At 48.2% G+C, this 10,212-nt stretch overlaps 3 protein-coding genes across 3 annotated transcripts; 2 read left to right on the top strand and 1 right to left on the bottom strand.

Annotated features, from left to right (window-relative positions):
* Window positions 1-446: 446 nt before the first annotated feature.
* On the top strand, window positions 447-1,607 carry ASPWEDRAFT_47438 (ribose-phosphate diphosphokinase; the record flags this gene model as incomplete). Its single annotated transcript, XM_040836967.1, has 4 exons — window positions 447-517; window positions 600-691; window positions 750-1,122; window positions 1,181-1,607. The coding sequence occupies 4 exons, from the start codon at window positions 447-449 to the stop codon at window positions 1,605-1,607; spliced, it is 963 nt and encodes a 320-aa protein (XP_040694323.1).
* An 843-nt stretch (window positions 1,608-2,450) lies between these two features.
* On the bottom strand, window positions 2,451-3,872 carry ASPWEDRAFT_123797 (40S ribosomal protein eS6; the record flags this gene model as incomplete). Its single annotated transcript, XM_040829178.1, has 7 exons — window positions 2,451-2,792; window positions 2,858-3,176; window positions 3,250-3,302; window positions 3,378-3,423; window positions 3,496-3,516; window positions 3,594-3,666; window positions 3,768-3,872. 7 exons carry the CDS (start codon window positions 3,870-3,872, stop codon window positions 2,696-2,698), a joined length of 714 nt encoding a protein of 237 aa, XP_040694322.1. The 3' UTR covers window positions 2,451-2,695.
* A 3,330-nt stretch (window positions 3,873-7,202) lies between these two features.
* On the top strand, window positions 7,203-10,203 carry ASPWEDRAFT_145558 (putative HMG box transcriptional regulator). The gene is made up of 3 exons (XM_040829488.1): window positions 7,203-8,077; window positions 8,161-8,306; window positions 8,360-10,203. Exons 1-3 carry the CDS (start codon window positions 7,636-7,638, stop codon window positions 9,887-9,889), a joined length of 2,118 nt encoding a protein of 705 aa, XP_040694321.1. The 5' UTR covers window positions 7,203-7,635; the 3' UTR covers window positions 9,890-10,203.
* The last annotated feature ends 9 nt before the right edge of the window (window positions 10,204-10,212 follow it).

The following is a 10,212-nucleotide window of genomic DNA, read 5'->3' as shown; positions in this document are numbered from 1 at the left end:
GAAGTGCAGGTCAATCGGGGCTCCGACGATGCACCATCAGGGGCTTTTCCTTTTCGATTTTCTTTTCTTTTCGGCTGTATTGGCTCTATTTCTCACTTGTGTATTTAAATTGTGTTTTTTCTTCTTCTCTTTTTTGTATGGCTTTAGATCTGATAAAAGCAGTTTCTCTTCATCATTCTTCCCCCACAGACGAAAACAGTAGGCGGTGAGAAAAGGTCACGGGATAATCCTTTTCGACCGTTTCTTGCCGGCGGGGCATTTTTCTTTGCTTCTTTTCTGACCGGGATTTCTCCATCTTCTATCGATCTCTCTGGCATGGTTCTTTTTTGGCCTTGATTGCTATTGATACCTATCCCGATTTTCTCTCTCATTTTACCTATACCGCCCGGATTCTTTTTGCGCCCACGTCATCCGTCTTTCCTCTCACTCGGTAGCCTCGAGACACAATGGCGTCAAACTCGATCAAGCTTTTGACTGGTAACAGTCACCCCGAGCTTGCTGAGCTCGTTGCCAAGAGGTATGCTTTATCAATATCATGTTAAGGGCATTTGGTGCCGGGCCATCCTGTCTCTAGAATGCTGGACTGACAACGCTGGCAGACTCGGCATTGAGTTGACCAAGATTATGGTCCTGCAGTATTCGAACCAGGAAACTAGTGTCACAATTGGTGAAAGTGTACGAGACGAAGATGGTATTGTCTCCCGGTCCGATCAAATAAGGGCTTCTTAGTTAATATGTCATTCCGGCAGTCTTCATTCTGCAATCCACTCGACCCAACGACATCAACGACGGGCTTATGGAGCTCCTGATCATGATCAACGCCTGCAAGACTGCCTCGGCCCGCCGCATCACGGCCGTCATTCCCAACTTCCCCTATGCGCGCCAGGATAAGAAGGACAAGAGTCGTGCGCCCATCACCGCCAAACTTATGGCAAACATGCTCCAGACTGCGGGCTGTAACCATGTCATCACCATGGACCTCCACGCAAGCCAGATCCAAGGTTTCTTCAATGTCCCAGTTGACAACCTGTATGCTGAACCTAGCATGCTGAAGTGGATTCGGGAGAACCTGGATGTGCAAAACTGTGTCATCGTCAGTCCCGACGCCGGTGGTGCGAAGAGGTAAGTCTCTTAATATTTAGGCATCCTGTTGCATATCTAATGGGGGTTCTTTACTCAGAGCTACCGGCATCGCCGATCGCCTTGACTCGCAATTCGCTTTGATTCACAAGGAGCGTCCCCGTCCCAACGAAGTCTCGCGAATGGTTCTCGTCGGAAACGTTAAGGACAAGGTTGCTATCATCGTGGACGACATGGCCGACACATGTGGAACTCTCGCCAAGGCCGCCGACACCGTTATGGAGCATGGAGCTAAGGAAGTTAACGCTATTGTTGTTCACGGAATCCTGTCTGGCAATGCCATTGACAACATCAACAACAGCTGTCTCAAGAGGATCGTCGTCACCAACACTGTGCCTCACGAGGAAAAGAAGGAAATTTGCGACAGAATCGAGACCATCGACATCAGTCCTACACTTGCCGAGGCTTGCAGACGTACCCACAACGGAGAGTCAGTAAGCTTCTTGTTCTCGCACGCTGTCGCATAAGCTACGAGTTGAGGGACGAAGGGTGTAAAGAGGCATGGCATCGAGATGACTCCGGTTTCGTCTCAGGAAGTGGTAGCGCCTGCCTGTGATTTCTTTATTTTCGAGTACTGCATTGCTTGGCTATTCTTTTCCAAAGTTATATTCGGTTGGAGGCCTGATATGAGGTCCTAGATGGATATCTACTCCGTACCTTATTTGATTTCCCATTTTCTTTTCTTTTCTACACGGTTATTGGTCACGATGAATGAAGCACAAAGGAGTGGAAAGGAAGAGAAAAAAGTTTCCTGGCGTGGTTATTATTTACGAACTGCATCATTTGTACATATATAGGTATTGAGGGTTTTATTGTTCTCGAGGATAGTATGCTGGAGATTGATTCGGAGTTTGCTGTTCGTAGAACTCAGACTGAGATAGCTATTCGATGTGACATTAATGTATCTGGGAGTGGACTTCCCTTTACATCATATACAGCATGATGATTGCTGGCACTTTCTTTCGTATTATATATCCGTAGAAATGGATTTGATATTGAATGTGGGGAAAAACTGTCCAGTCGAAATTTCCCCACAAAGCTGGGCCCTAATCTTAAGTTTCAAGCACACACGATTTGCCTGAGCATAAGCCACAGCCATGCATAGGCCTTGTGATTGACGGACTGCTTGAATATACGTCGATACGAGAGAAGATGAATTGTGCAAGGATGAATTGGGTAATCGGAGTACAACAAAAAAAAACATATAGAGCTTCATTTCATCTGGCAAGCGGCACGGGCAGCCCGCAGAACCATCACCGTCGCCATTTGGAATCCATAGTAAAAAAAAGAAAACAAATTCTTTGGCATTTCCCTTTCACTCCATAAAAAAAAATTTAATTGTTAGTTTTTTTTTATTTGCACTCCAAGTTTGTAGTGTTTGGTCCTGCAGATGCCCAACCCCAAGGACCAAAGGATTACTGTCGTGGCTTGTCTTGGGGTTCGCGCCTGCGTTCTCTTTTGAAACTCAAATCCCCCCGTTTCCCGTCCGCTGAGAATTTTTCGCCCTAGTCATAACAGAGACGTAACCCGACCATTAAACCCCGGAGAAAAACATTTACTTGTGCATGGAAGAGGCTCTCCGCTTGCGGAGCTCTTCACGCTTGGACTTCTCCTCGTGGACACGGTTGGCAAGGAGCTTGGCGTAGTCGTTACTGTGGAATATGTTAGCCTTCTGAACAGTGCTGCAAGCAAATGGGCCAAATGGAGAGAGTCTTACGCAGCCTCGCGAGAAGCCTCAGCGCGACGGCGCTTGAGAGCGATGCGGCCACGCTTGTGCTGGAGACGCTGGGGAGTGACCAGACGCTGGATCTTGGGGGCCTTGGTGTAGTCGGGCTTGCCCTCGCGGGTCACAGTGCGGCGGATGACGAACTTGCGAACGTCATCCTTCTTCTCGAGACCGAAGAAGCTGCGGATCTTGGTGGCACGCTTGGGTCCGAGTCTCTTGGGGACGACAACGTCGGTCAGACCGGGGAGCTCAGTCTCACCCTGCTTGACGATGGAGAGGGCGAGGACGGCAAGGTCGAAGTTGGTGATGGCTGCGAAAAAGCGTCAACAACACAGATTCCCTTTATATTTCGTTCGCAAAGACCGGAATGATTTCCAACATACCACCACGGACACTCTTGCGCTTTCTCTCTCCAGTACGGCGGGGGCGGTAGCAGCTATAACCGTCGTCAGTTACTCCATTCTTCTAGCGATCGCTTCCATGTCGTTCTGGTGGCGGGGTTCGAATTTACCTGTGGCCTTCGGAGAGCAACAGTCTGGTACGGGTGGGCAGGAGAACTGTAAGAATCGATAAGTTTCTGTCCGACTGGAAATTTCGTTTGCATCTTTTTTGGTTTGGTCGTCACATACCACCCTGCTTCATGGGGAAACCTGTACAGTGAAATTCAATTAGCCCATTGCATTCCTTTTCTTGTCGCCCGTTTTATATTTCCAAGTCCAGATCGTACCTTGCTTGTCGTTACCACCGGTGATCTTGAGCAAGTAGCCCTTGAACTCGTCACCGAGGGAGTCACCGGCAATCTAATAACACACAAAAAAAAATCCCAATCAGTCTTCTGTCTCTCTCATATTTTGTTTTCGCAATTTCGTATGTTGCAAGATAAAGGGAGGGTTGTGCTAACTTCGGTTCCCATGCGCTTCTCCATGAAGGGACGGAGCTTGCGCTCATCGTCGACCTCGATGATTTTCTGCGACCCATTGGCCGGGTAGGAGATGTTGAGCTTCATCTTGACGGAGCTGCGCGGTCAAGACGGAGGCGCGGGTTTGTCGACAGGTCGATGAGGTTGTCGTCGGAGATTCGTTCGTCGTGGGATTTTTGGCGGTGGTGTAGCGAGATTTCCCTGTGTGGGCGGCTGACTAACCCGCGCTAGTCCAGATGGGGAACAGCCGCGTCTCGGTAGGGTTTCTTATGTCAGCATCTCTCTTGGGACCCCCAATTTGGCCTCGTCGACAAATCACGATCTTTGTCTCGTCAACTCCATCAGCATCATGCTACTGCTCATTATTCTCTCGATGGTCGCATGAGGGTGCAGTCTAGAGTTTTTACTCTGCGCGACCGCCGTGGCTAGATCACTGATTACTCTGTCAAAGGAGCACACTATTCCTCATACTATCATCCACCGTCACCATCATAATGCCAGATGTCTATATTTGAAATATGATGGTATCGCCTCATTTCATAGCTTAAAATGGTGAAAAAGTAGTACTACTTGCAGTCTAGCACATACACACGGACTACAATTGTGAGTTGGCTTCGAATGACTGCCTCGGGGTCGGTGAAATGTCTCCACCGCGTCAAAAGCAGATAGAAATGTGCCCAACGTTTCTGATATTTTTCGATAGCGACATGGGTAGCCTCGAAAAGCTTCGGACGGATCTCAGTTGGCCAAAGCGCATCGTGACTAGAGAGAATATGCCAGATTCACTTCCTCGGACATGATGCCATTTTGGATACAAGCTGGTCTGCCTTGGTTCTTGAGTTACCTGTCTCTTTGTCTTTGAATCCTTCTTTCGCCTGATCGATCGCTCATTGGCTGGGGCTTTTCCCATTGGGCTGTTTTCTTTGTCTTTCTAATTTTGTGCCTCGCGGGGAATCGATCATCACTTCTTTGTTGACAACGACAGACAATATGAATGGAGTGCATCCATCACATATCACATGAATTCTTCCAGGGTGTTTAATTCGCAGCTGCCTAAAGGTTGCTCAAGAGAAACGGCCGAATCGGTCTTATCCGAGGCCTTGTGTCAGTCGCACCTCCCTTCCCAATCGAACCATTTCTTTGTTCTCGAGTTCTTTGTTCTTGGTCGCCACGATGAAAATCGTCAATAAGCTTCTACCTTGTACACGTTGACTGTGTACTATCCTGTCCACTGCGTCATGTCTAGCCACTCAGCACTACTACGATCGAGCCTTTCCGCTGGTCATCTTTGGGGAGTCGCGGAGCGATAAGGCTGATGAGGCTCAGAGGCTAGTATGGATATAGTCCCTGGCTGTGTTCGTCGTAGCAACGACCAGTGATATGTCTTGTCGGCATAAAGGGAACCGGGCCACTCTAGTTTCCGTGCCACCACAACAACCTATCTAGTGCACGGCCCGATTCTCAAAGGAAACCACACTGTGTCTGTATCACAGAACTGTCGGGGATCTTGCTCAGTTTGTTCAAGTCGCCGTTGGCAGATTCTAAAACCCCAGTCAATTAACTACCGAGTCAAATGCCGTGCAAGGTCTGTCGAGGGACGAAATCTTCAACTGCCAAGATAACACCGCGATTGATGTATTCCAGGGGTCTGAGATGTCTGGACTACGAGCAAGCGACAAAATCGATTCAGTGCAATAGAAAGCCTTCATGAAGTAGATCGACGTGCTGTCTAAGAGCTGGACACAGGTCCCAAACGACTTCAGGGTCATGACTCTTACGGCGGATGTGACTTTCCTTTCCGCATCAAACCCTACCATCGACCAGCATATCAACTGGCACAAAGGCAGGGTCAAATGATTAAACATCGGAACACCCAGCTCGGTAATATTGTAGAACAATGAGAGCAGGGCATAGTCTACCTGATCGACACCAACTCATTCAAGCAAGGCTTATTCGAAACTGACAGCCCTGTGGCTGGGCTTGTACAGTAGAACAGAAAGGACTTGAATAGAAGTCGTATCGAGAGAGAAAATTTCGAGAGTCCTTGTTTCAAGAGTGGTCAGCAGTATATGACGATATCAGAGACCAGGCATTATTGCAAGAGAAACCCGGCAAGTACCTGTCTCGGTAGAGATTTTAAGACATTCCTGGTGTTCCTCCCGCCCTGATCCGACTCGATCGACTGAATTGTCTTCAGGGACGAGATATCCCGCGGGCCGTCTATTCACTGACTTCAGGGGACGGTAGTCTTCCATGGAATTAAAGCAAAGTGGCTGAGTCAATCGATCAGGAGAGAAGAGACTTTGGTAGCTGTAGTCTAAACGTAAACCACTTTGTAAGAAATGGTACCTGTAGAAAGAAACAACGACGGCTGGTTCCCGACACGACCAAACGGTTGCAGCAAAAAAGAGAGGGAATGATGTCTAAGAGTCTTGCTCTGTCTCTGGGACCTGTCTGTCTGGTGGTATTACCATAACCCTGGAAAAGTCTAAGTTTGCTGGTTCCTTTTAAGTTCTCAGCCGGGGGGGAAAAAAAGCAGACGGGCAGACATGATAAATGTCAAGGTGGTATGTCCCATTGCGAGAGTTGAAGTTGAGTAAATGACGTCGACGATGAGGGTGCAACGTGGGAGCGGAGTGGAGTGGAAATAGAGATTTGGAGATGCGATGGATCGCCGGAACACCAGATTGGAATGTGAGATCGATCACGACACGACAGGGCTGCAACATCGACGTGTCAATGACCGGATAGGCCGGGAAGGAGGAAGCAGGCGGGATGAGGCCTTTCAGTGTCTCCATTCCAAATCGTGGGATGGCCTGGATGAGTTCCAGTTGCCGCAGGCGTCGTTACTTCCAGGAGAGCCATACTCAAGTCAGATGGGGAAGGTGTCACTTTCCCGATTGGTGGCTAGCAGCCAGCCCCCCATCAGTGCGCCGGCTGCTGATTGGCCCGGGACCCCTGCGGCACACCGCATGCGGGCAGAACAAAGGAAAACAACGACAATAACTCATAATGCCAGGCCAGGCCAACACCTCATGTTTCATCCCTCCTTTTTTTTTTTTTTTTTTTCTCATCATGATTCTTCCATCTCGTAGGGTATGAGTATGGTATCTTTTTTCCCTCCACCTTTAATCCACCCTAATCAAACAGGAATGATTGGGCATACTACATCTCGATCCCTGATAGATTGTGTTTCGATGTGGGGGAGGAAGCAGCAACCTGGCTCGTGCCCATCAGACAGTCTAAGAACAGGAAACAAAGAAACGGATCGACCAGGGCGGCGTTCGATGGGATTGGCCGGATCCCTGGTTGCTTGACTACTACAGTAAAACTACCTATTTTATAACAAAGCACTTGACTTGAAAGCCCTCTATGAATGTTGTATTTTCGGGGGGGAAATCCTTTTCCCTTTTTTTAATTTTATTTTATTTCATTTTATTTTAATATTTTTTGCTTTTTTCTTTTTGCGCACATTGCGTTTCCTTGTCTTCACTTTTTCCAGTTTGAATAGAAACACTATTATTGTCAAAGAAAAGAAGTGCAAAGAAAGAAAAGATAAGCTGGCGTGAAAGAAAAGCGAGGATCATCGGCATCAGAAGGAGATAGAAGAGAGAACACACAGAGAGAGAGAGGGGAGAGAGAGAGCTTAAAAAAGAAAACAAAAGACACTCACTTGCCTCTGTAACCTTATATCACCTCACTTTCTTTCTTTTCCTCTCATCTTCTTCTTCTCCTGTCTACCACTTCTCTTGTTCTCTTCTTTGCTTTCCCTCTCCTTGAATGGAAGGCTGTCTTCCTCAAACCATCCATCTTTACATCTAAAGACGAGATTCCCCTCATTGCCTTTTAAATGTCTTACGATCGAGTTCTTCCAAACCCGGTTCCTTTGCATTATGAAGCCCCCCAGGTCAGACAGACCAGTAACTTGCTCGAGCACAAGATAATGAACGACGACGTCCCCCAGTTCGCCGTGATGGACCGCCACTCCGTCAACGGGGATTCAGCTTCAGTCCAGCTCTCCCCTCTTAATCAGACCAAGGTTGCTCTCGATAAGGTCTCCTCCAAGGCTCCCAGCGAGTCCCCCAAGTCCGTCGCTGCTCCTTTGGTCATCAAGGATCTCCCCATTCGCAAACGTTCCTCGCAGTCAGATACCTCCTCGACCTCAAGTGGTACCATATTCAGTGCCAAATCCAGTACCGAATCCAGTGCCAATTCCAGTGCTAAAGATAGAGAGTCCGCGGTCAATTTCTGTCTATGCCAACCGGAACCTAAAATTCCAAGGCCTCGCAATGGTAGGTTTCCCCCGTGTTACTCTTTTCCTGTAGTGTTTTATTTCCGTTTGATTGGAAGAACCCTGACTAAATTTGGCAACCAGCTTTCATTTTATACCGCCAACACTATCAAGCATCAGTGGTGTCACAAAATCCAGGTCTTGCGAACCCCGACATCTCGAAAATCATCGGGAAACAATGGAAGGCGCTCCCCCAGGAGACTAGGGACGAGTGGAAAGATCTTGCACTAGTATGTATCTTTGGTATTCAAGCGGAAACTCATGCTAACTAAATATCAAACAGGAAGAGAAGGCTCGTCATCTGCAACAGTATCCGGGTTATCGGTATCAGCCCCGTCGTTCTGGCAGAGATGGAAATTCCCGCCAGACAAGCTCAGGCATCAGTCATAATCCTTCGGGTTCAACAGTCTGCAACCGGTGCGGTGGTCGTATCATGAACGCGCCAACAGGACCAACAGAACCAGCAGGACCAACAGAATCTCCAAATTCTCCAAGTTACCCCCCGCCTATACATGCGCCCAACTCCAACGCTGCACCTTCACACATCGAGTGTATGGTTCACAGTTCCCATAGCCGGAGCGCAGACCCTAACCGACCACCAAACCCTGTTAGGATTGGAAGTAACGGTGAGCTTCAGCCATCTCGCCAACGCCGATATGAGGAAAATGGCAGTGGGAGCTTATCGCCTGATTCAAAACGTCGTCGATTCAATTCTCAGCCAACTTTGAAAGCGAACCTTCACCGTGACAAGAGTCCAGAGTCGCCGTATCCAATCTCCCCGTATCTGCCTAGTTCTGACTCAGGATATTCTCGTGCCATGATTCAGATGCTACATAATAACCCAAGGCTATTTCGAAATGTCACGGAGTATCCACCACCTGATCCCAGTTTGAGATTGCCCCCGATAAAGACGGCTGTCATTGCTCCCAATGTCATGACTCCAGTCACTCCCTTCGCGGCGGACGGGTTAAACCTCGAGTCGACAGTGATGACAATTCCGTTCCTTAATAAGATCAAGGTCCTCGCCAAAATATCTCCTCCTCTTGTGCCCTCCTTCCGCGATGGAGCTTCACCGCAACGTGGGGCCGTGATTGCTGTGGATGGACAAGATTCAATCCATGTAATGAACGCGGTTGACTATCTATATCACGCCTTGCAAAAAGAAGGCCGATACAACGTCCGCGTTTTCGAAGGACCCGAGATTCGACCGCGTAGGGGATCCTCTGGCTCGGGGAAAATGGGGGATACCACAATGGACTATCTCGATATTATCTCGGCCTGGCACCGCATCTCGGACGATATTGTGAGCTTTGTCAGGCCTTCATTGGGATCTCCAGAACTGAAGCCAGTTGAAGAGGATACTTGCTCGGGGGTATCGCCCAAAACAATCATCCCCAAGACTGCCGATCTGCATATCGGCTCCCCGCCGCAGTCAAATGAGAATTATTCGGAATCGTCTTCGCCATCTGGGACTGATCAATATTCGGTGCCGATCGCCCTTGTTCCCCGTTACCAACTCACCACCGCAGACACCTTTGCCTGCTCTATTCCCATCAAAGACGCTTATGCACCACTGGACCACTGGCAGTGGATGGCATCCCTCTGGCGCGCGTGCGTGGGCCCTGACATCACGGTGTACATCCGGGATTGCGAAAAGGACGAATTAGAGCGGTTCGGGGGCAACCCCGTCGAGGTGCGTCTACAGGATGCACGCACTGTCGTGGTGCGGAGAGCCATGGGCTCATCCAGGGAGGCAGAAGAAAAAGCTCTAAAACGAGTTGGCTTTGAGATTGAGGATTATCTTACTCAGTAAGAATGTGTCATTCAAAAAATTTTATTTAATTTTTTTTTTTTTGCCCAGGCTTCGTGGTATCTACCTGGTCTCGTTGATATTGCATGTAATAGGATTATATGGGGTCGGCTTTTTTATTTACCCTTTACATATAGTTCTGTTTAGTACCATTATTTGGAGGTATTCTGTCATTTCTGCTCTCGTTATCGGATGTTCATTGATATATGTTTTGGGGACTATACATATTCAAGGTGTTGCAGTTTTTGGTTCAAGTTACAAAACGTCATTATTTCAAGTAGTGATACTGGATCCTACTAGGTAAACTTACATATTTTAATCAGATA

This window comes from Aspergillus wentii (genome assembly GCF_001890725.1).
Source record: "Aspergillus wentii DTO 134E9 unplaced genomic scaffold ASPWEscaffold_1, whole genome shotgun sequence".
NCBI lineage: Eukaryota > Fungi > Ascomycota > Eurotiomycetes > Eurotiales > Aspergillaceae > Aspergillus > Aspergillus wentii.
The sequence above is the reverse complement of the archived record's forward strand: the minus strand, read 5'-3'. Positions and strand labels throughout refer to the sequence as shown.